Source organism: Eleutherodactylus coqui, chromosome 7 (assembly GCF_035609145.1).
Source record: "Eleutherodactylus coqui strain aEleCoq1 chromosome 7, aEleCoq1.hap1, whole genome shotgun sequence".
NCBI lineage: Eukaryota > Metazoa > Chordata > Amphibia > Anura > Eleutherodactylidae > Eleutherodactylus > Eleutherodactylus coqui.
This window is the reverse complement of record NC_089843.1, coordinates 167,330,125-167,355,749: the sequence shown is the minus strand read 5'-3', so window position 1 is coordinate 167,355,749 and position 25,625 is coordinate 167,330,125. Positions and strand designations below refer to the sequence as shown.

The 25,625-nt window shown below is 47.2% G+C and overlaps 1 protein-coding gene across 1 annotated transcript; it reads right to left on the bottom strand.

The window, feature by feature from the left end:
- DNAJB14 (DnaJ heat shock protein family (Hsp40) member B14) lies at positions 1-25,483 on the bottom strand. Its single transcript, XM_066573980.1, has 8 exons — positions 25,269-25,483; positions 17,515-17,680; positions 15,943-16,088; positions 14,808-14,993; positions 11,777-11,871; positions 10,174-10,283; positions 8,804-8,970; positions 1-3,798 (listed from the first exon to the last, which is right to left on the bottom strand). The coding sequence occupies exons 1-8, from the start codon at positions 25,399-25,401 to the stop codon at positions 3,674-3,676; spliced, it is 1,128 nt and encodes a 375-aa protein (XP_066430077.1). The 5' UTR covers positions 25,402-25,483; the 3' UTR covers positions 1-3,673.
- Positions 25,484-25,625: the final 142 nt, after the last annotated feature.

Below are 25,625 nucleotides of genomic sequence, written 5' to 3'. Positions count from 1 at the left end.
TTTGGAATTAAGATGTTTTATTTAAAGACAGTGTACAAACATAGAACCCCAATTATTCCTGCCAGGACCTGGCACAGATTCCGAATGCCCCATTATGGCTGTCAGTGACACCAGGACTCGGGGCTCAGACAATAAGAACTGAAGACATTGCTGAGAGTCACACGTTAGGCACAGGCCACTTGGTGGGTTTCTAGTAAGGTATCACTTCAGTTACTAAGAGGTTAGGGATGGCAAATCTTAGGAGAATTTTTGTCCAGCAAAAACGCCCCTATATAGAAGGATATGGGGGCAAACGTGAGCCGTGAGAGAGAAAAAGTCGAAATAAAGCAGTTTTCCATATGTAGAATAAATAGTGGATACGTTCCATCTGGATGCCTACTTCCATCAATGTGTGGATATGTACTGCAAGATATACTCCGCACCCATAAACAGCCTCTAATGCCCAATCAGTCACCAGGGGACAGGAAGAAGGATTTAAAAACTATATTGGCAAAAAATAAATAAATGGCCCACATACTGTAAGCGGGCACTGAAAGTGCATAGAATACTATGGGACTAGTATGAAAGTGGCAGAATGGCTGCATACTCCGGGAGGGGGGAAAGGCACAATGAGGGGCGTTACTAACATTGTTTCTAGACGAGCCATGTAATGTTATTGCTGTTGCGTTGATACGGTCTATAAAGGTCGGGGTACTAAGGCAACCTCACGTGGCTAGTAAAGCAGGACGGGCCTTCTGCGCTCTCCTCCTTTAGGGCTCCTTCACAACACACACATTTTTCCTACCTTTTTTAATACTTGTAAAAATAAAAAATAAAAAAAACTGTCAAGTCTTTCAAACTTTGTTTTTCTTAACGGTTTTTCACTTATTTTGGAACATTTAAAACATGTTTTTCAAATTCTATAGGAAAAAAGTCTATTGGAAAAACGCAAGAAAAACGCCATACCTACAACTGAAGGGGAGGGGTTAGTGAAAACCTTGTGTGTAAAGCTAGCCTTAAGGGACAACTGTTGGGCACACAAGTGCCCGACAACCACCGCACCCACTCGTGCTTTCACACAGGAGTGACAGTCTTCAGAGAACGGAGGCAAATGTGCCGGGTATCTCTTCCTGCCACCCACCTCCATTCATTGCAAACGGGCAGTTCATAGATGGAGTACCCGGTCAATAGTTGTTTAGTTTTTAGCTAAGCTAAAAAAAACAAGCGACTCCGACAAGCAAGCGATTTCTCACTCAGTGGCCATGTGTACACGGGATAGCTATTGCCCGAGTTCACCATTTCCAGCAATAATCGCCCCATGTAAAGCTACCTTTACCCTCGAGTAGTACTTTAATAGAAGTAGTAGCAAGTCTTCAACCTGTAGGCTGCGACTACTGAAGTCACATTTCTTACAGTGTAACGGTCACAGATATGTGTCAGCAGGCTTCGAAGTTGGATCATCAATATTAGTATTTTGTTATGGGAAGTGGAAGCAACACACATTTCAGCTTCAGCAGCCAATAGAATGGGAAAATAATAAATTATGAAATATGAAACATAAAAGACCATAAGAAAGCACCATTATAATGCATTAACAATGTGGTCAAATCGCAGAAAATACCACGATACGAGACTTATCCAGACGGGTGCAAGGACATAGTGGAACAGCTGCCGGTCAGGGTCCAGCTCTCATTTTTTAGAGGACTATTAGAAATTTTTTACATATTCTTTTTACTTGTACTTGGGGAGGGGGAATAGGGGAGGGGGGGGGGGGGGCGTGACAAGAGCTCCAAACCTCCACTAGCTCATACATTTTCCTCACGTCGTTTTACTTCTCATAGAAGACTGTACTGTATTGTATTGTATTTTGTGGAGTTCTCATTTAAAATAAACCCATCTACTTCATGGAATGACCTTTAGGGCTCAGTCACACGGGCACATCCAGGCGCTGATGCGCCTGTGTTACTGCACGAAGAAGACGGCCGCACTGCAGGTGGGGACGACTCTCGACACCGTCGGAAGAAAGAACAAATGACCGGCTCCACTGCCGATCATGTGTTCTTTCTTCCGGGGGTGTGGAGAGTCGTCCCCACCTGCAGTGCGGCCGTCTTCTTCGTGCAGTAACACGGGCGCATCAGCGCCCATGTGACAGAGCCCTTACATTGGTTTTGGATTGCTTAATGTTAACCACAACGGAGTGCCGTGTCTGTTGTACAACAGATATCACTGGAACCCATTGACTTGAGGTCTGTCATTTGTTGGGTGGTATAGTGATGCATGCAGTGAAATTCTTCCCATCATATATGACAGAATTTTCTGACAGAGGCCCCCAATGGAGTCTCCTACACACAGGTGATTAATCTCAGGTAGGATCTACAGGCATAAGAAAAATTAAGCACACACTTCAATTTCTACGGTTTTACGTATCAGGACATGAAAAAAAAAAACCTTAGGTGGTCTTAAGATAGGGTAAACGCAACCTCAAATAATGACACTGAGTCATGTGGTGTTTGTTCAACAAAAATTAGGCCAAAATGAAGCAGTGTATGAAAATTAGGTACATCCTTACTGCTTCTACAGAAGTTAAGAGTGTATATAGCAGGCAGGTGCTGCTAATCAAATGCGCACGATTAACTATCAGCAGTAAGTGTGACTAACTATAAAAGCAGACGTTTTTGCAGTTTGCTGGTCTGGAGCATTCAGGCGTGTGTTACAGCGGGAAACAAAGCTGGCCAAAAGGCTTCTCAGATTACCTGATGTACACTGTGCATTAGACTGGTATAGGAGATGGTACGCACAAGACTCTGAAAAGAGTCAGATTTTCGTGAACATATGAATAGTAATTGAGCTGCATTTAACTCATCTTGGATCCGACAGTGCAATATTTCACAAGTTTTAGAGAAGTAACACAGGGATTGATATAAGTGACTGACCTCTAAAACTAGCATGTCTGTCACTATACCACACTGGCCTCGCCCAAGCAGGACTGGCACTGTGCAGATGGCAGGGACTGACTGTAGCCAAAGTGCATTTCTTTGCCATTCGCCATCTAAGGCTAGGGTACTTTGGGATAAGATTTAGGCGAAGAGCATCTTTAATAAAACCAAAGAGAGGAATGTATATTCAGCTGGTTCTCTGCCGCCCATGTTCTTCCATCGAGAACTGCAGAATGTATCACCCCATGGGCCACCATTCATACCCACCTGGTGCATGACATTATTAGTAACAGAAAAGTATCAATAGAAGTTCTAGCAATACATAGTGGAATGCTCCCTTACATCTAATAGAGGCTAAGAGGTTAAAGTCGTCCTGGAGGGATGAAGTAACAAACGACAGTGGAAATAAAACACTTTTTTGGTGCGAGATTCCTCCGTAACTGGAAAAAAGGGGAAAAAAACAAAAACACAGACTTCACATATAAAATTCGTTAGCTCTTATATACAAGACAATATAGTGCCATATTTACAAGATACCCATGAACACAGGAAAAGGGATGTTCATGGCGCTCTATAGCATTTTTACACTTTAGTTACCAATTGAATGGAATTAAAGAAAAAAAAATGGACGCAGTGACCTTCAAGTTGTGTCAGGAAGTTAAAAGATGAGCCACATTAGCTTGATGGATGGGTCGTACGTCATCCCCCACTTCATGGTAAGACGTACAGTTCTTTCTTACAGAGACTGCTTGGATGCGTCATCCCCCTCGGTAGATTGAGGTCAATCGCTGCAGTTCTTTACAATTATCCATAGATATGGACTCCGCTTTCACTTTCAGTCTATTATCCCGGTAAACCTTTGCTGCGTGTATTAAATCCGCTTCTAAAAACAGGAATACAAATAGAACAATCAGCATAACCTGGGAAGGAGAGACATGCTTACTGCTCAAACTCCAGGCATCGATGTTAGAGAGTCTGTCTACTCCTATGAACCTCCGAGGCTGACAGCAGTTGGCGAGGCTGGGGATGTCATTCTCATACTCTCCTTGTATACTGCAGACTACTTGTGCATAAAGAGGACTAGTCCAGTCGTTATGATCATGTGCAGAAGTAGTCTGCTGTATACAAACAAATAGAGGCTTTGCGGAAAGACAGTAGCAAGTATAAGAGTGACAACCTGGACTCCGCAATCCAGCTCCAGTTTATGAGCAGTCTGGGCGAAATACGCAGGCAAATGCGATATTCAGTCACCTATATACGCCTACGCCAAAGTGAATAAGCCATTAGTTTACAACTAATTTATTTTTATTTAAAATTGGAAAAAAATGGAGTATCTCAATGTTGTAGGTCTGAATTAGGGAAAAGTGATCAGAAGAAAAAAAAAAGAACAATTTTGCAGATTTTTTTTCATGCTCTTTTGAGGCCATTTATTTAATGAATACTTTCTTCAAAATAACCCCAATTCTCCTGTGTGTAGCTTGTGCCCCGTGCCAAGAACAAAGCCTATTGTACTAACAGATGCATCTCCCTCTCAAGCCCCATTTACACCCAACAATTGTCTCGTGAACAAATGACTGACTTTTTGCTTACAAATGCTGAGCGTTTACACATAAAGATAATGGTGTGAAATCCTCGCCATTTCCCCCATTGGCTGTGTATACACTGTATATGCCGTCTGCTCAGGTGGGTGGGAGTTTATGCAAACAATCTCTAGGCGGGAGGTTTTTAATTGGTGCAAAGAAAAGCCATTGTCTTCTCCTCCCCCCCCCCTCAAGTCATTTGAAAGACTGAATGAATGCCGTTTCAAATCCAATGACAAGCGAATGAAATAACGACTATTTTCATGCAGGCTGAAACTCAACGATAAAACAACAAGTGTATGAATAGCGCACAATGGCTTCACATTTACATGTAACGATTATCACTTCCTTTCGCTCATTTGAACGAATTTACACGTTGCATGTAAATGGGCCTTTAAGACTCTTTCACACAGGCTACAAAAATCGCATAAGTCATTGTGTTTAGCTGGGCAAACAATCACCGCTCCCCTCAAATCATTTGTAAAGGCCCATTTAGACAGGACGAATGTGCAAACGATGCCAGACACTCATCCCCACACATACTAGCTTTTGTGCTGCTGCACAGGAGCTAATATCGCTGGCATACAGCGGGGAGGCTACAGGAAATTTCTCCCCTCGCGCTCTCTTGGCCCTCTCAATTGACTTAAAATAGCGCTCGTTCAGTACTGAACGGCTGCTATGTACACTGAGTGATCAGCTCAGCGTCCATTGTTTATGCTGCATGGACGATGAGCAGATCTTTTTTTAAATTCCCCAGTCTGCTCATATTCAACATATTGCGTATGGATAGCATTGCATATGCTACCCATAGAGAACAATAGAGCTGTTCATGAGTGATAAGCAGTGAAATAGAGCATGCTGCACTCCTTTTTTATAAATCTATGTACTTACTTTGACTCCATTCACCGTGTACTACACTGGCATGCATCACATGTGTAATAGGCAGTGCAATGACGGCTGTGTGAATGAAACCTAACACGGCCTGATCCAGCTGCGGTGTACATCTGTGTATATAGATCACTGGTAGCAGTAATCTGCTTATTGGGAAAACAGCTCATGTGTTCCCCGCTAACTTGTGCCCTCTAGCAAAAATATAAATAAGCAAAAGAAGGTAAAGATATAAAAAATACACCTTCCAAAAAAAATCAAGTACACACCTCCCAAACCCACAGGCAGCAGTTATAAGAATCCTGTATAAGGCTGCATGCCCACGGACGGATTATCGCTGCGGAATTCTGCAACAATGTCAGTCCATAGACATGCCCACAAGTGGAAATCGTATGCAATTTTTTTACTTGCGGTGGAGAATCGCAGCATGTTCTATTCTGTGCGGAAAATCGCGTGGACGACTTCCATTGTGTCACAGCTCAGCGCCTGTCCGTCATGCGCTACACCGCGCATGCGTGCCAGGCAAGACACTCGCGGCGGATCCGGAGAGGTGAGTATAGGATCTGTTGGGGGTGCTGGGTCTGATTCTGCTGCGAGATTTCACAGGCGGAATCTGACCCAGCTGTGGGCATGAGGCCTGACCTAAACACCGTTTACATGGCTGTCAGCTAATTGGGAATTAATACGTTCCTGTTGGACAGAATGCTTATTTCCCCAAACATAAAGTAAATCACCCCTGGCCACTAATTTTGACTTGTTCTACCCCAACTTTATTAACATTCGCTCCTTCATTAGAAAACCTCTGAACTTGTATGGTAATCATCCACCTAGAGATGCTGCATGTAAGACTCTCTTTCACGCAGGCTACAAAATGCATGTCTGTGAAGCCCCTGGTTTCAAATGGGTTCTTTCAGGCTACAAAACCTCTCATGTCAAAGAACCCATGGGCTTCACATACATGTGTTGTAGCAATGTCGTATCGCTACAAGATCTTGCGATTTTTGTAGCCTGCGTGAAAGAGTCTTAAAGGCCCATTTACATGCAACGTGTAAATTCGTTCAAATGAGCGAAAGGAAGTGATAATCGTTACATGTAAATGTGAAGCCATTGTGCGCTATTCATACACTTGTTGTTTTATCGTTGAGTTTCAGCCTGCATGAAAATAGTCGTTATTTCATTAGCTTGTCATTGGATTTGAAACGGCATTCATTCAGTCTTTCAAACGACTTGAGGGGAGGGGTGATTGTTTGCCCAGCTAAACACAATGACAGGTGGCAGAAGACAATGGCTTTTGTCTGCATCAATTAAAATCCTCCTGGAAAGAGATTGTTCGCATAAAACACACCTGAGCAAACAACACATACAGGGTTTACTTAAGGCCCATTTAGACAACGATTCTCACTCAAAAGTCGCTCGAGACATCTTTTGAGCGATAATCATTGTGTGCATTTACACCGCAAGATGATCGCTCAAAATTCGCTCAGACGGCAGTTTGAGCGTTAGTTTTGAGCAGTCACTTTGCATAAGTGTGTAAATGAAGGCCCAAGCTGTATGTAGAAGACAAGCGGAACCGCTATCTTCTGCATACAGCTGTTGTCTTCTCGGAGCACTCAGCTGGTGTACAGCTAAGCACTCTGAGCAGAGTATGCAGAAGACAGCTGGAGCACTGTCTTCTGCATACTCCTGCTATGTTCATGGAGCGCACAGCTGGTATACAGCTGAGTGCTCAGAGCAAGGTATGCCAAACACAGCTGGAGCGCTGTCTTCTTTATATTCCAGCTGTGTTTTAGGAGCGGGATACTAGCTGAAACAATAATATCCCGCTGAGAACTCAGCGCGCGGCACTAGTAAGGCTCATCATTCTCTTTCAGCATGCTGAAAGACAAGGATGAACGACTCGTTAATGAAAACTGCACGATGTCCGTGCAGTTAGATCCAATTATAGGACGGCTTTGAGCGATTTTTGAGCGAGAATCGTTGAGTCTAAATGGGCCTTTAGCCAACGAGGCAAATGGTGAGGATTTCAGACGATTATCTTTACATGTAAATGCTTAGCATTTGAAGGCAAAAAAGTTGTTACTTTCTTTGTTCAAACAACAATCATTGCGTGTAAATGGGCCTTTACACAGTTAACTTGCACAATCAGAGTTATCGTAGCATTACCAGTGTTGTCAGAAACAGCTGATAGCCATTCAGTTTTCCTGAAGTGGTTAAAGACATGGGACTAACAAATAAAAAGCCAGAGACCATCAGCAAAAAAGTTGCCCCAGGGCAAATTAGCCTATGATCATGATCCCATGAGAAAATCATCGTTCAGTACTGAATGGCTGCTGTGTTAAGTCAGTGGAGAGGGGCGGGGAAGCAAGGAGGGAAATCTCCTCCAGTCTCCCCGCTGTGAGCGAACGATACTAGCTCCCATGCAGCAGCACCAGACTGAGTATGTGCGGGGATGAGTGTTGCGCATCATTTGCTCGACATTCGTCCCGTCTAAATGAGCCTTAAGTAATAAGCCATTACATGCTTTCCTGTGCTGAACCTGATATTTTACCTAGGCCCATCAGACTCAATTCTAAGGTTAGCTTTTAATTATACTCTACTTTTCAGGCAAAATTGCAAACAAAGCTGTATTTACAAACACAATTCGGGGGGTTATTTAGCAATCAGCTCCGTTCACAACAGCGATGTGGTTAGTTTATAACAAAAACCTATGACACATTTCTGGGTCCACTACACACGGGCTAGCACTGGAGCCCAACACACCCCATTGGCTTACAACAGGGGTTCAGATGGTTCTTTCGTTTTGATTTCAAGAAGAACAGTGTTGGATGCAGAGCCGATCTGGAGAAACCTGTAATGGAGACTCTACACGTGTGAGCATAGCCTTACTTCTCCAGTCATTGCTCCAATCCCTTGTCACTTCACTACACTGTGCTCGCCAGAGTGGGATTTAGATCTGTGTTCGTAGACAGTGGCTGGGTGACAGGCTTACGTAGGGTTAATTATGTTTAGCTTCTGTACTTTCCAAGTGGCTGGTCCACTGCACCCACAGCTTAATCAGGAGGCTTGTCTGCAGTGAATATGCTGCATGTCTGCTATAAATCTTATCCATCGTCGGGCTCATCCACATCGTCTTGTGTGTTCCCTTTTTTCCTGGAAACCGGCACCCAGTGGCCGAGCGGAGGAATCACATGATGGAACCACACAGCACCAAATGTTTGGTTTATTCTCTGTTTCACCCAGGCTTCCGGCATTCTGCACCACAGAATAGCGCAGCACGCTGTGCTCTGTTTAGAATGGAATTCAGCAACAGAGGTTCCGAACAGAACCTGCCATGCCGATATCAACAAGCCCGAATACTTAGTATGGCACACACTGTCTTATTAGGAGGGGATCTAAATGAGCAGGATAACAGTCACTCACTCTGTTGTCTCTCTCGCCAGCAGTTGTTCCGGACGTTAGCCACGTAATCCTCTTCAATGTTCTTCTCCAACTTCTGCAGCAACATCCCACTGTATTCAGACTGAAAGTCCTTGCTGACATAATAAGGTACGTGAAGGTTTTCAGTCATGCGCTTTACAGTTTGACCCCTGAAAGGAAACGGTCAGAAACTTGAATGACCAAAGATAGTACTGATTTTCATCTATTACAAAAACCCTGTTCGCAGAGTAAAAGACTTCAAGAATAATTTAATTTGTAAATTAGCTTAAAAAAAAAAGTAGAGAGCTTCCAAAAACATTCCTGCCAATAAAAACTAGTCAGCGGCCCCAAATAACAGAACTGTTTCTGTAAGGCGACACCGGGGATCGCAAGGTGTCTCTACAAGTAATGATTGTCAATACGGCCACATTGATACATGTGACTGCGACATACCGGCTGGTAAATATCCAAACCTGGTGGATTATTGGTCGCAGATCACTAGGGACTTTTCCAGAAAAAGTTCAATGCAAACTGCACCTGAACTATTAAACAAGGGCACAGTCACACAGGCATATACAGATATAGTTCTGGGAATACGCAGCATATTTACGGATCGGTACATGCATTTTTTTTGCACGTCTGAGCAACTTTTTTTTTTTTAGTGTGAAAAATGAAATTAAAAATAAAGTGTATTTACACCCATGTGAATGAGCCATAACAGTAATAACGCTGATTTTTTTTCCCCTTATGGATTTTGTAAACTGTAGAATTTCATTTGCACGATTCCAATAAGCGAAACAAAAATGGTTCTTAGAATGAAATGTAATGGCCCATTTAGATGGAAAGAGTGATGGGCAAACGATGCCGGACACTCATCCCCGCATACACTGCCTCCTGTGCTGTTGCAGAGGAGCTAGTATCGCTGTCTCACAACGGGAAGGCTGCAGGAGATTTCTCCCTCTCCATTGACTTAACATAGCAACCGTTCAGTACTGAACAGAGGCTATTCACACTGAGTGATCAGTGATCAGCTCATCGTTCAGCGTTTATGCTGCATATGGCACTGGATGATGAGCTAAATGCTGATCATTCAGTGTAAATGAACGGCCGCTATGTTAAGTCAATGGAGAGGGGCAGGAGAGCGAGAAGAGAGAAATCTCCTGCAGCCTCCCTGCTGTGAGCCAGTGATACTAGCTCCCATGCAGCAGTATGTGCGGGCATGAGTATCGGGCATCACTTGCCTGACATTCGTCACGTCTAAATGGGCCTTAAGAGTTAGTGGAACACAAAGATTAGTTTCGCTTGACACTGTAAAGTCATGTACTTTGGTAGAAGAAATGTCAATGTTTCCTAAGATCTAACACTTTACTTACGATCTGGGATAAAAACTGTATGGTGCATTGGAGACCAATAACTGACTAAGCAAGGACACAAGTATCAATACAATTATAGGCAGTAGTTGGATTAGCATGGAGAAACCACCCTGTAAGGAGAAGACAAGAGACAGGAATAAATGTCATACACAAGAATAGTTTAACCCCTTAACGACCGCCCCATCGGGAAACTACGTCCTGCTGTTGCAGGACGTGTATGGAGGGAGGTAGCGGCGCTATCTCCCTCCATACAGCGCGGGCATCAGCTGTTTATTACAGCTGACACCCGCGGGCAATAGCTGCGCTCAGCCGTTCGCGGCTATTAACCCTTTAAATGCCGCTGTCAATTCTGACAGCGGCATTTAAATCCCCCGAACGCTGTTTGGGGGTCCCGCACGCCCCCCCCCCCCCCCCCCGCGGTGAGATCGGGGGATCCGTGCAGGTGTCACGGCAGCCGGGGGCCTAATGAATGGCCTCAGGGCTGCCTTAGCAGACTGCCTATCAAGCCATCCACACAGGGTGGCTTCATAGACTGCCTGTAAAAAAGCAGTATGACGTAATGCTATAGCATTACGTCATACTGCAGGAGCGATCAAAGCATCGCATGTTAAAGTCCCCCAGGGGGACTTCAAAGTAAAGTAAAAAAAAGATCAATAAAGTTTTTTTAATTGTTTAATTGTTTAAAAGTTATAAAAGTTTAAATCACCCCCCTTTTGCCATAGCCATTATTAAAAAATCGAAATCATAAAATAAAAATATGTATTTGATATCGCCGCGTCCGTAAAAGTCCGATCTATCAAAGTAGTGCATTATTTTTCCCGCACGGTGAACGTCGTCCGAAAAAAAAAATAAAGAACGCCAGAAATACACTTTAGTTACCCTGTCTCCCAGAAAAAACGCAATAAAAAGTGATCAAAAAGTCGTATGTATTCCAAATTGATACTATCGGAAACTTCAGGACATTACGCAAAAAATGAGCCCTTGCTCAACTACGTCGACGAAAAAATAAAAAAGGTATTGCGCGCACAAAATGACCGCAGAAAATAATTGAAAAAAATTAAATATCTTTTAAAAAAAATAAAAGTACTACAGCAAAAAAAATACTATACAAGTTTGGTATCGTAGTAATCGTACTGACACTGAAAATATCAGGTCGTTTTTGTTGCAATTTGTGTGCTGTAGAAACAGGACGCACCGAAAGATGGTGGAATGTCGTTTTTTTTCCATTTCTCTCCGCTAAGAATTTTTTAAAAGTTTTTTAGTAAATTATATGGTACAATAAATAGTGCCATTGAAAAATACAACTCGTCCCGCAAAAAACAAGCCCACATACAGCAATGTAGATGGATAAATAAAGGAGCTACGATTTTTTAAAAGGGAGTAGGAAAAAACAAAAATGGAAAAAAGCAAAAAAGCTCCGTCACTAAGGGGTTAAGAAATGTCCCCTCCCCTCTAAATACACTTTGTATACAGTGAAGCCGGAGAACAAAACAACTACACTGACCTTCAACTGCACCGATATTGTCCCCCTGTCAAAATTAGATGTCCTTATGGTAATTCTGAAATTCAGATAATGGTTCCCCAGTGCCTTAGGGATACTTACATCACCCCTCTCATCTTCTCTTTCGTGACCGCTGTGATGCTGATGTTGGTGGTGGTTACATGTTGTCCGTCCATTGGTAAATGTCCGAACATTTGCTGAGGAGAACAGAATACATATATTATCTTCCCGTTTCTGATATAGCACCAACATATTCCGCAGCACTGCACAGACAAGGTGAACAGTCCCATCAGTCCTGACGGCAGACGGCCGCCGTTCATGCAGCCTATGGAAACCCATCCTAGAACAGAGTCTCAAAACCAAAGGGGAAAGTGGATGGGGCCAGTGGGCAAAGTCTAGCGCAACATTGTTCGGTCCGGTGAGGAGTCTGGCATTAGGCTCCGCCCCCTTCTCATTCTGGCCTAGAGATGTATTCTCTCATTTTAGGGCAAGTTCCCACAGATTGTGGCTATTTTGTTGAATTCCTGGACATCCCCGTTAATAAGCAGAGCGCCAATGAAGAACTGCGTTTCAGTTACAGCTACTCAGTCCCCTCTATGATCAGTGCAGGGAGGAAACAGGAAGCTGAACTATCAGGGTTCAGCTTCCTGCAACAGAGAAACTAGAGGGGGAGGGAGCAGTCTGTGCAACAATAGGGGCACCATTGAGAGCAATCTGTGTGTTCTGTCTATTCTAGTCTCAGCCTTTCCTGTTACAGAGCGATCGATGAAACCGGGAGGAGTAAAGGCCCGTTTACACAGGACGAATTTCGGCCAAACGATGCCCGGCACTCTTCCCTGTTTTTCCGCACTCCCGTGCTCCTGCACGATTGCTAGCAGAGCTGTCTCGCTCATGGAACAGCCAGCAGGGTGGCAGGGCAGTGCAGGAGATTTCTCTCCTCCCACTCCTCCGCTACTCTCCATTCAGATAACACAGCAGCTGTTCACTACTGAACAGCCGCTGTTTAAACTGCAGGATGAGCTTCATCGCTGATCTTTTACGCTATCGTTTATAAACGATGGACGATCAGCTGATCGCTCATCGTTCAGTAGTGAACGGCCGCTGTTTAATTGAAATGGAGGGTGGCGGGGGAGCGAGAGGAAAGAAATCTCCTGCACTGTCCTGCCCCCCCTGCTGGCCGCTCCGTAAGCAAGACAGCTCTGCCAGCGCGGAGAAACAGGGACGAGTGGCGGGCGTTGTTTGTCCGACATTCGTCCCATGTAAATGGACCTTAAGTCACCCACTCGCCACCAAGTATGTAGCATTAACCCTTTCTCTGCATTAGACCACCAGGCATACTGGCATTAACACTTTACCCTAGCCCCTAGGAATGTTACCAGAAACATTGACTGTAGGGACTTTTGTTAAGAGTGATGGTTTTAAGGCTGTATGTGAAGGTAGACAATTGCAGGTAAAATAGGCATACACAGTAATTTTACAACTTCACTCTTGACAGTACACAATTTTCCATATACAGGGTGTAGTTAAAGAGGCCGATCCAGCACTAGATCTCAATACTGGCGTCCTATACTGAAATAACAGTAGTGTACTTGGATAGGCATGGATGCGCTACGCGATGATATGGGGCACGGAACAAGGATTTTAATTTTGTGCAGATGACAGTGGATAACTTCTTGGATGATCTGCTGCCATCATAGAAGGTGGTGGTCACAAGAGTACACTTTCCTTCCTTCAGTCATAGCAGTCCAACGGGGCTTAGAGAGACGCAAAAAGTGGATTTCTGCTTCTCACATGCTACTCTTTAACATTGCAATTGGATTTTACCTCTCTTTCTCTAACAGGAGCCACAACACAAAATTAAAATATATCTTTGTTTCGGGACCCCCCAGGGGCCAGTGCACTATAACATCCTGTAGCGCATCCATGCATTCCTATTCAAGTACAACATTGTTATTTTACTATAGGACACCAGTACTGAGCTATAGCACTGGATCCGGCTTTTTGACTACACCTTGGATACTGGTGCAATATGTCGACACCGGAAGCTATGGGTTGACCGACTTTAGCAGGAGTAACGCCCTGGTCACGCCCCTAGCTGCCGATTGGCTTCTGGTCTATGCTGTCCCATCCCCACTCTTACTTGCCGGGTGGCACAACTTAAGACATTGGTTGACTTCCCCATGGATCCATCTACAAGACAGCAGCAGCCGAAACCTGGCGTGGCAATGGAGGTGGCATGATGCATCCAGCGGCAGAAGACAGCGGCTGACTGCACCCTGCCGGTGCAGCTCAACACAGCAGCTATTGCGGCAGCAGAAGACAGCGGCTGAGACCTGGCAGGGGACGGAGAGTGACAGCAGAGGCGGGAGCACAGAAGAGGGTAGGCCGGCGGAGAGACTCACCGCAGAGCTGTGAGCGGACACATGGCAGGGTGCCGGGAACTGTGACAGCGAGGTCGGGAGAGCAGCCGCAGCAGATGATAGCGCTAGCTAGCGGGGACACTGACAGTAGGGTCAGATGGGACCGGAGATTGGACACTGAGTGGAGATGAGAGCCCAGCGGGAAAAGTGATAGCGTGCAGCAGCCAATCAGGGCAAAGTGACAGTGTACATCAGCCAATCAGCACCTGTGGGTGTCACCTGCCCGTCTCCTGTGTCTAAACCCGGCCACACCCATGTCTCTACTCATACCTCCGGTGGAGACATAATGCACCAGTACCTACACCTTCTATAATAATATTAGTTATATTTTGGGCACTTGGCAATTTCAGCAATTAACTGGTTTAAGCCCTAAGACCAGGGGTTCAATGAGGTCAGGATCCTCAAAATTACTGTCTGAAGTAGCCTGATACCTCAGATACACACATTATACCAGTTTCATAGAAAGCCAAGCATTTACATTTGGGTGCGAGAAAGAACCGTTGTCCCAGGAGGAAACCATATATAAACTCCATGCAGATGTAGTCCTTCGTTCTTGGACTCTAGTAGTACAATAGTGCAAGTCACTAAGCTGCCTATGCTAACCGTATGCCTGCAGGAGAGGAATGTCTTGTTTGCCCGGATACTATTCTATATATCATAGGAATAATATGTATATTGAGAGCTTCCAAAATGTATTCCTAAGCCAAGCTTACCGGAAGGAAAACCTCCTCCAAAGAACATGTTAAAGAGATCCTCTGGCGTTATATCTGCTTCAAACCCCCTGTGGTAGTCGAACCCGCCGTTCCTGTGGTTGCTGTGCACATGCTCCTCATTTCCAGTTAGGTCATATTGCCTGCGCTTCTCTGGATTGCTCAGTACTCCATAGGCATTTCCAATCTCTAGGACAGAAAGAGAGAACTAAGCCATCTGATTCATTCCACCACAAAAGCACACAACCTGATAAAAGACTGTCCACCACCCACGTCAAAAGAGAAACGGGGGGGAGGGGGGGAGGTTTTATAGTGGCATTACTCCAAGTTAAAACACCATCAGCAAATTTATTGAGATCAAAAAGACATTAATTCCCCATTGTGATGCACTTAGCAGATGTCCTATATAGTCCCACTTACCGTACCGCAACCAAGTGCCACACGTTTGCGGTACTAATTACCCTACAAGACCCTTAAATAAAATTTTATAAATGCTAAAATAATGGTGCCACATACCAATTCCTCAGTGCCAGCGTTCCCAATGAGTTATATAACCGCACATGTATGATAATCACCATTCATAGACTACTGAGGTATAAAAGGGGTTTTCTGGGAGTTTGATGACCTTTCCGGTAGGCCATCAGTGCTGAAGTCCAGGAAAACCGCTTTAATGCGCTTGTATTATATACTAGAACACTCACTATTCCAATAATTGTGAACGGGAAATGTAGAATATAAAGATATACTTTGTGCAAATTGTTTTTAAGGACAACCTTGACTGCAAGAAAATGAGCCTGCAGCATGGCTCACGAGACAGTAATCACTGTGTGGGCAGCATGGAAGCCGACACGTCATGCCTGACAGCAGCTCGGTAACATCACAGCGCTAGGATAGTGAATGGAATCCAAGTCCGCAGTGAAGGCACCAGCGGCAGGAAATACTGCGCCGCTTCCTTTCTGGAAGAATGGAATAAAAAAAAAAAATCTCCCAACACGCCTCAAAAATCTAAGATCCTGCTGCAAAGGAGAAGGTAATGCTTTTACAGCGGTCCTGCATTGCAGGGTTCTCGGAAAACTGATCTTATGATTAGGACATGACGACTGTGCGCCCGCAGACTGACACAAGCAGCCAGGCTTACTTTTAAACGCCTCCGTGGCTCCGGGAGCATGATTTTTATCTGGATGAAACCTAAGTGCTAGCTTCCGATAAGCTTTCTTCAGATCCTCCTCTCCGGCGTCTTTGGTCACTCCCAGGACCTCATAGTAGGTTTCACAGCTCTTTATCCTGCAAAAGAAACACAAAGACCTGATGTGCAACATAAGCCACAAAGGGTTAAACGCCATGCAGCAGGGCAAAGCGATTTCTGTTGCCTTTCTATCAAATGCTGTCCAGTGATGCAAGATGGCCGTGTCACTTCTTAAGACTACACGCTGCGCATGTATAGGAGACGACATTACACACCGCTCTGGATGGACAGCACCGTTCCCATAAGCAGCCAATGGCCAATCAGAAAGCAGCATGCAGCGGCTAGTTACCAATGCACAGTGTGCATTGGGTATCCTAAGAAGCGGCGTACTCATCTTGGATCACCAGAGCCCTAGGGATTGGCAGAAAAGCAGCTGTATAAAGGGGGTTTACCAGGTAATGGAGCAACCCACTCCCCTCCCCCATCTCCCATCCTTGGGCAAAAGACAGGAGGGTCTATTTAAAGGCTATAGAAACTTTTGTGCATGATCAATATACTCATATTTTATTAAGTCCCTGTAGAATAAAAAAAAAAAAAGATTCATTTATTATCTTTTTGCATTGAGTTTTCGTTTACATGGATTTAGAAAAGCTCATAGTTACTTTTCAGTGTCTGCTACATTCTAGTTTCTGGCAGGATGTTCCCAGCACTGATCAGCTGGTTTCTCACATGAACCAGCACAAAGCTGAGATCCCTCTCCTGTCAGAGGCTGTGTAGCATAACCACACCCACTCAATGCTACACAGCTATCTCTCCCTTTACTTGTAGAATAGATAAGCACATTGTAGCTGATTACAATGCAGTACCATCTCTAGATCAAGTAACAAGGTGGTCTGAGATAAGCCAAGCTAAAAACACAGCCCAATTGTACTGTGGGCAGGTGAGAGTGGAGCAGATTATCTGGATGGAGAGCAGAGCATGACAGAATAGTACTAAAAGATGCTAGGGCAGGGGGGCCGGTGAGATGATCAGCATCTCATCAGTGTCATACAGCCCTGTGTAATAAAGTTTCTCCTTACAAATATTTTAGGTTTTGTTATCCTTTTTTTTTCCCCTTTTTTACTACTGATGACTTGGAGTGACTGGAAAGCATATATGCCATTTTTTATCATATAGACTGGACTTCCCTGTGTGGAAGACTGATATGAACTTACAAATGACTATGTGCTGATTTCTTCCTGTCGCTGCAGATAACCCCTGAGTGGTCAGGTCTCACAAATCCCTCATTGTGTAATGTGCTTGTTCTTACTTAGTGAAGCAGGCTAGGGAAGGGGCTGAGAAGCAACCCAAGTCCTCTAGTCTGCAATGCCTTGGAAAAGAATACAAACATAGAAACCAAACAAACAAACAACCAGTAAATTTTTAAAGAAAACCAAATTTTAAAAAAGTCTTCCTTTCTAAAAATACATTAATTAAAAAAAGTGCAAAGAATAGGCTACGGATAAGCCAAATATAACAACATACCTTTTTACACCTTCCAACTGTTCTTTCGTAAAGCCTTTCCCACTGTCTGGTGCGGCACTGTCTTTCTCAGCACTAGTTTTATTTTGTTCCATGCCATTCGACATCTTTGCACATTTTGGTCCGTTTCCCGTTACTCCATCTTGCTTTTCAAGGCTTTCTAACAGCTCTTAAAATAAAAGTAAAAGACCGTTAGAAAGAAAACAACTGCAAAAATCAGACACATTTCAGATCAACTTAATGCCTTACAAAGTAATACACAGAATAACGTAAACTGTCATCAGAAACACATCTGTGCCCTTCCTATCCCACCGCTGGTAGTAAATGGGCAGGAAATGAGGGATTCTAGAAATAAAATTTTTATGTGAAATATATTTTTTAGGAATTGTTCGTGATTCTTCACATCACTACGTATAATCAAAAGAAAGGTAATACCCTGAGAGAACGTATTCCGTACAAGCATATCTCGCTTCACATTTTATATAACTTGCCACTAAGTGGATGTAAACAAATGTCCCCTTTCACCATATTACTACAGTTCTGGCAATGTTATACAACTTGCCACTACTGTATATGCAACATGAAGGACTCCAACTTCTCCTGGGCTGTAAGATCTCAGTACAACCCCTTCCCCAAGCAGCAACATAAGAAATAGTCCAGTGCATTCAGAATTCTGCATTATTGAGCTCACATGGAGCAATGGATCGCTGAGCTCCATTATTGGCTGCAGCCCCCATGATGTCCAGTAAACCAGGCAGGAGCGAGGACCGAGCCCGGCACGGGACAAGGTCAATATATGACTATTTCCTATGCTACTGCCTGGGGAAGGGATTGTACTGAGATCTTACAACTTGGACACCCCCTTTAGGGGTAATGACTATAATCTGGTCATTACATCAGCAGACCACAAGGTCTTTACTTACATAGCAATGCTGCATATTTATTCCACTCATCCAGACTTCCATCAGTTAGGAGCTGCATTCATAATTCTTCATTACTGAGCTCCCGTCTACAGCGTTGGCGGCCTATATAGTGTATGCGCTAAAGACTGGCGCTGAGAAGTGTTGCCTCTAGAGAATGTTCACCTATGGTATAATAGCCAATTGGGCTATTCAGGGATGTGATTTTTCATATAGATTGATGGCCCGTATGGATAAGAATGATGAAAAAAAACTCAGCACGTCCAATGCTGAACAGGACATGCAATGCTGGGCACTCGGGTGCTTTTTCTCTAAGATCGTCGGCAGGGATTCCCTTCATCCCGGCAATGATGAGAGGCTATTTTCACATGGTGGGGAGCGCGATATGGAGGAGCCCTTAGGCACAGGACAGGCAAGAAGCCGCAGACCGTGCGCTGCGCAGCAGTATGCACATCACTGGTGTTGTGCGGCAAGTTTCCAGTTGTCAATTACTGAATTGCTGGATTCTTGCTATTTCATTAGGAATCATTTGGAGGGAAGCGGTCATGAGGTTTTCAGAATGCAGTGTAAGCTAATGTAGCAGTAGTGCTGATACAGACGACGCAGGGCCTGGTACCTTATAGTCTTCACTTGCCATTTTCCTGCCACTATGCAAATAATGGGAAAGGAATCAAGATTTTTAGAGGAGAGTCAGACTTTCTGCGCTCCCCAGCGGCAGGTACGCCATTTTCCACCATGTAAGTAAGCTACCTGCTGAACACCTGGAGCGGGCAGTTACTTGTGTATCTAAAGCTGTCGGACTGCAGGCACATTTAAATTAAAGCAGGGGTTAGAAAAAAAAAGTCTGTACTGTGTATGTGCGACTGTTTGCCGTGCGGACCATCCGCAGTACAGAGAAGATATAGAAAAGACAGGTACGTGCGGATGCCAGACGGGCACAGGGTCAGATTTGGCTTTGAGTCATTCCTGACTCATCCCTGCTGCAGAGATCCCCAAGTGGCGGTTGTCCCTACTGAGGAAGCATACGGAACTTCCCATTCATTAAGAGCTGCGCAGGTCGGCGGCTGCAGGGACCTTGTCTGAGGTCCTCGGTCACCGGAGCGCGTGGAACCCGAGACAGTGATAAACAATTAATAGAGGCACCGACTCCTATTACAGCGGCAGGAGCCAAGTCATCACATATAGTACCGACACCCGAGCCCCGACTATCAGCCACCGGGGTCACAACCTGCCGGGACTCCTACTAGACTCTACTGTAATGTACAAGTGAAGGATATACAGCGCGCAAAACATCCGGTGACCTTCACACCGCGCTCCACGGCAGCGTTTGGGGAAATGGGATGGAATGACGAGACATTTTAGCTACAGATTTGCGCAGGTAGAGTCCATAGAGCAATCCAGTCGTGGACCGGCGGATGGCGTTTCACAAATCTAATCCACACGCTGCGATAATTCTCTGCAAAGAAATTAATCTGCGGTCTAAAGTTAAAGATTCACGACATGTCAATATCAAGAAGGGTGAAAAAACACGTCCCAGGCCTCTCACTAGCCAAGCCAGAAACCTGCTGCACACTGATGAGGGGCAAACACCACGAAACAGCTGTCTGTGTATGGTTATTCTGGCTTTGGCTCACAATTCCCAGTCATTGTTATAAGGCTTGTTTAGAAAATCTGAAACCGACTTGCAGGAATGCTGCCATCCAATAGGTGGCGCTGCAGAGGTATGGTTCCATCTTCCCATGTGTATTTACCCCTTTCAATATAGCAGGGGTCAAATCCACAGCAAAATCTGTATACTACACGTACGGATATTGCTGTGGATTCGTCACAGATTAGTCGTCTCCCCCCCCCCCCCCCCCCCGCTATATATAAGTCAGCTAGTATCACCTTGGTTAGCTATTCCTTTCTATCTGAAGCTTCTTGCAGGGTTCTCCTCAGGTGGTCATGTGATCTCAGTACTGACCAGCTCAGATTTACTTGGCTTTATGTTCCCTCAAATAGTCAGTTCTTGTGTGATGGACCCTACCACACAAACTCCTAGTGACTAAAGGCTCCTGTCACACAGTTATAATGAAGGAGATCACAGCTCAGGCCCCCTAAATGTATAGTTATGGTCTATAGCTTATTTAGAAAAAAATACAGACCACTGATAATGTCCTCCCTGCAGGCAGAGATGGTACAGCTGCTGATGTATGATGCTATGCATCATAGCACAGAATACTGAAAGAGACAGCCAGGACAAGGGAAAGCTCAACAACCAGATGGTGACTGATAAGTGTTAGTAAGCTGCACTGCATGGAAGCGACTGCAATATACAAAAGGAGAAAAACTTGTTAAAGAAAAAAAAAATGGCAGCATGTTTTATCTTTGGGCGTTCCCGTGGAACGCCTTGCCCATTATTTTCAATGGGACCTTAATAGCCATTGCATGGCACTTGCATGCCATATGATGTGAGGCTTCCCACTGAATTCAATGGTAAACCCTTGTGGTTCTGTCATGTGCGTGGGGATCACAGCTTCCCAGAAGTGATGCGAGGAGTTCTGTTCTAATCAAGCGTGATATCGGGACGAGCTTCGCAGCCCAATAGCATGCTTGCCCGTGTGAATCTGGCCTAAGGCCGGTTTCATGCAGCTGAGAAACTTGTGCGAGTTTGATACATTGCGAGACTCACAAAACGCGTGTGACTATGAACCCCATTCTTTTGTTTGGAGTCATATACATGAGCGATTTTTTTTCCCGGCACTGCATCACTGCGCGAGAAAAACAAATCGTGGCATGTCCTGCCTTGTCACATTCACCCATTGTTGTCAATGGGGCAGTAAAACACATCACACGCCGTACGAGGGGAACGCGAGGGCGGTGCAAGGCTTCCCATTGAAAACAATCAGAAACACTCGCCAATTATCTAATGCGCCTGAAAACCGCGCCAAAGTGATAGGAGGTGTTTTTGCCAGAAAAACGTCTTGCATCGGCGTGAAAACGCACGCTGGAGAGTGCCAAGTTTCTCGCCCCAATATTGCGCTCACCTGTGTGAACCTGGCCTAAGAGAGCAGTTTCACCTTCTGCACCACTCTTCATCGGATGCCCATAACCCTCTTACTTTAGAATGCCCACCGCTTGGCTTATGGAGGACGATCCCACAAGACCAAAACGGCAACAACAAAAGCCACAAGGTAAGTGCGGTTGTGTTACTACAAGCCATGCGACGGCCAACAACCTTGGTCATAAATTGTAAGGGACTTTTCCAACATGGGGAATAGACAAAAGTCACGGGCAACATATTTTAGGTGTCTGATGGGTGTCGCAAATCCTGAAACCGCTTGGAACTCGCAGCCCAACTGCACCCGAAACTGTTGTGCAATGTGTGCGAATTACTGCTGCGCTGAGGTCGCACTACTTGTAGGTCACTTGATGTCACCGGCACATTCAGTAACGTCTGTGACGCCGCCATCTTGTACTGGCAGCTTCAGTGAGACGGATGCTATACCACCTACTGCGCCATTCATCCATGTATCAGCCGTATCCGGGGAGCAGGAGTATCGGCGAGCGGACGTGTCGCAGTCTGAGCGCTGGAAGCAATGCGCTTCATCCGATACATCTGAAAGCAGATGGAGTTTAAAGGGTTTTGTCATTAAAAATGATAATTCTTTACTTTCCTGCTCGCCTGCACCGGACGCCGTGGTTTCCGATAGACCCAATTACCCGTCTGACCCTTCTCTCGCAGCGATGTTGTGACATAGAACACGCAGCGATTTCTTTTCTATTTTTCACTGAAATCTCACCCATTGATTTCAATGGGCAAGAAAAAACAAGCTGCCCTGGCACGGGATTTAGAATGTCTCCTTTTGAAAATAAGAGTGCGATTAAAAGAAAAAACTGAATACATTTAATCCCATCCAGCGAGGCCGTTTTCTTGCAAATCACAACGGATTCGCAGTGAAAATTGCAATTTTATAAGCGTAATACTGTTCCTCGGACTGATATGCTCGCCCATGTGAATGCGCCCCAAGGCCGGCGTTACACGGGTGTGAGCGCGATAACACGTGCCTCATTGAGTCTCCCGGGCCGTCCGCAGGTTCTTCTACAGTCTGAAGCCTCCGGTCGCCCGGCCTCTTCTACAGCTGCTCTAATCACCCATCTGATGCCTCGCACTACTCCCTGCCACTGAAGAATGCCACCATGCCACATGCCAACCAGTCAGATTCTTCTCAGTGCCACACGACATCATCATACTATGCTCATGTGACGGCCCCGGCTACATGCCTGTCACACGTGACTCTGGCAGTTGTAGAATGTTGGCCATCATCACTATGGGGAGTCAACCAGCGTTGCCTCCTGGCAGCAAAGCACGGGCACTAGAGATGAGCGAGTATACTCGCTAAGGCACATTACTCGAGCGAGTAGTGTCTTAGCCAAGTATCTCCCCGCTCGTCTCTAAAGATTAGGGGGCCGGCGGGAAAGAGCGGGGAGCGGGGGGGGGGGGGGGGGGGGGGGGGGGAGAGAGATCTCCCCTTCTCCCCTGCGTTCCTCCCCGCTCTCCCTGCCGGAGATACGTGGCTAAGGCACTACTCGATCATCTCTAACGGGCACTACTAGGAATACCCCGCGACAGACGTGGCAGCGTCACTCAGGGTTAGGGCGTCATCATATCTACGCAGCAAATTTATACGTGCTTTTTTTTTTGCGTATAATTCACATTTGTGTATTTTCGTGTTGTAGATCGGTCACATAAAAGAAAGCACGGCGTGTCCGCTCTGTGCGTATGTACGGACCAAAATATTGGAGACGGATTGTGTAAAAACGCACGCACTTGTATAAAACACTGGGGTCCTACACGACGCACCCGTGTGAATGCACCCTGAAGCTGCGCCACACCGCCAAGAACTCACGGGAGAATTGTTCGTTACAAGACGCACGGAATCTGAACACAGTCATCTACATGAGCGATGGAAGAAATGACTGCCGGGGTACAACCCCACAGTGCCCGGCTCTTCAAAGTTTAATATGCCCTCTCCAGCCCCTAGTACATATCAGACAGGTAAGTGTGCCCTGGCAGCACAGTGCTCTGGCCCATCAGGGGTGCCCGCCGGGGTACAACCCCACAGTGCCAAGGCCCGTCAGGGGTGTCCGCCGGGGTGCAGCCCACAGTGCCCGGCCCGTCAGGGGTGTCCGCCGGGGTGTCCGCCGTAACGCAGCCCCACAGTGCCCGGCCCGTCAGGGGTGTCCGCCGTAACGCAGCCCCACAGTGCCCGGCCCGTCAGGGGTGTCCGCCGTAAACGCAACCCCACAGTGCCCGCCCGTCAGGGGTGTCCGCCGTAACGCAACCCCACAGTGCCCGCCCGTCAGGGGTGTCCGCCGTAACGCAACCCCACAGTGCCCGCCCGTCAGGGGGTGTCCGCCGTAACGCAACCCCACAGTGCCCGACCCGTCAGGGGTGTGCGCCGGGGTACAACCCCCACAGTGCCCGCCCGTCAGGGGTGTCCGCCGTAACGCAACCCCACAGTGCCCGACCCGTCAGGGGTGTCCGCCGTAACGCAACCCCACAGTGCCCGCCCCGTCAGGGGTGTCCGCCGTAACGCAACCCCACAGTGCCCGGCCCCGTCAGGGGTGTCCGCCGTAACGCAACCCCACAGTGCCCGACCCGTCAGGGGTGTCCGCCGTAACGCAACCCCACAGTGCCCGCCCCGTCAGGGGTGTCCGCCGTAACGCAACCCCACAGTGCCCGCCCAGTCAGGGGTGTCCGCCGGTAACGCAACCCCACAGTGCCCGCCCCGTCAGGGGTGTCCGCCGTAACGCAACCCCACAGTGCCCCGCCCCGTCAGGGGTGTCCGCCGTAACGCAACCCCACAGTGCCCGCCCCGTCAGGGGTGTCCGCCGTAACCCAACCCCACAGTGCCCGCCCCGTCAGGGGTGTCCGCCGTAACCCAACCCCACAGTGCCCGACCCGTCAGGGGTGTCCGCCGTAACACAACACCACAGTGCCCGACCCGTCAGGGGTGTCCGCCGTAACACAACACCACAGTGCCCGACCCGTCAGGGGTGTCCGCCGTAACACAACACCACAGTGCCCGACCCGTCAGGGGTGTCCGCCGTAACACAACACCACAGTGCCCGACCCGTCAGGGGTGTCCGCCGTAACACAACACCACAGTGCCCGACCCGTCAGGGGTGTCCGCCGTAACCCAACCCCACAGTGCCCGACCCGTCAGGGGTGTCCGCCGTAACGCAACCCCACAGTGCCCGCCCCGTCAGGGGTGTCCGCCGTAACGCAACCCCACAGTGCCCGACCCGTCAGGGGTGTCCGCCGTAACGCAACCCCACAGTGCCCGACCCGTCAGGGGTGTCCGCCGTAACACAACCCCACAGTGCCCGACCCGTCAGGGGTGTCCGCCGTAACACAACCCCACAGTGCCCGACCCGTCAGGGGTGTCCGCCGTAACACAACCCCACAGTGCCCGACCCGTCAGGGGTGTCCGCCGTAACACAACCCCACAGTGCCTGGTCTGTCAGGGGTGTCCGCCGGGGTACAACCCCACAGTGCCCGCCCGTCAGGGGTGTCCACCGTAACACAACCCCACAGTGCCCGACCCGTCAGGGGTGTCCGCCAGGATACAGCCCCACAGTGCCCGGCTCTTCACAGGTTAATATGCCCTCTCCGGCCCCTAGTACATATCAGACAGGTAAGTGTGCCGGGATGTCGGTAGGTCCGTAGTCACACGGCCGGCCGCCGCCAGGTACCGCACAGGGCACCATCATACCGGGCACCGCAGGCCGCCGCCAGGTACCGCACAGCCACAGGGCACCATCATACACGGGCACCGCAGGCCGCCACCTCACCTCGGGCGCCGGCGCTCGGGTACAGCCGCTCGGCTTTGCTGAGGAATTTCCTGGCTTTGTCCCGGTCCCCGTCCAGCAGCGCCGCCCTCCCGATGTGCAGGCAGCGGGCAGCCTCGTCCTTATTGCTCTCCATGGTCCCGGGGCTCCTCTCCTCCTCCGGCCCCGGCAGGCAGTCGGTAGGAAGAAGGCCGGGGCGGGGACAGCGAGCAGGGCTCCTCCCCGCCGCCATCTTTCATCTACCGGAGTCTGTCAATTCATCATAGCGCTGCGTACACGGAAGTCAGGGAGATGCTACTATCTGCACAGGGGCCACCACTGGGGGACTGCAATCAGACTGCACAGGGGCCACCACTGGGG

Bases quoted from the DNA above. Each gene is read 5' to 3' on its own strand.
- DNAJB14 (XM_066573980.1), bottom strand. From the start codon at position 25,401: ATGGAGAGCAATAAGGACGAGGCTGCCCGCTGCCTGCACATCGGGAGG. The intron at 17,681-25,268 runs GTGAGGTGGCGG...TTTTATTTTAAG, and splicing joins CCCGAGCGCCGGCGCCCGAG to AGCTGTTAGAAAGCCTTGAA. The intron at 8,971-10,173 runs GTAAGTAAAGTG...GTTTCCTTTCAG, and splicing joins TACAGTTTTTATCCCAGATC to GGGTCAAACTGTAAAGCGCA.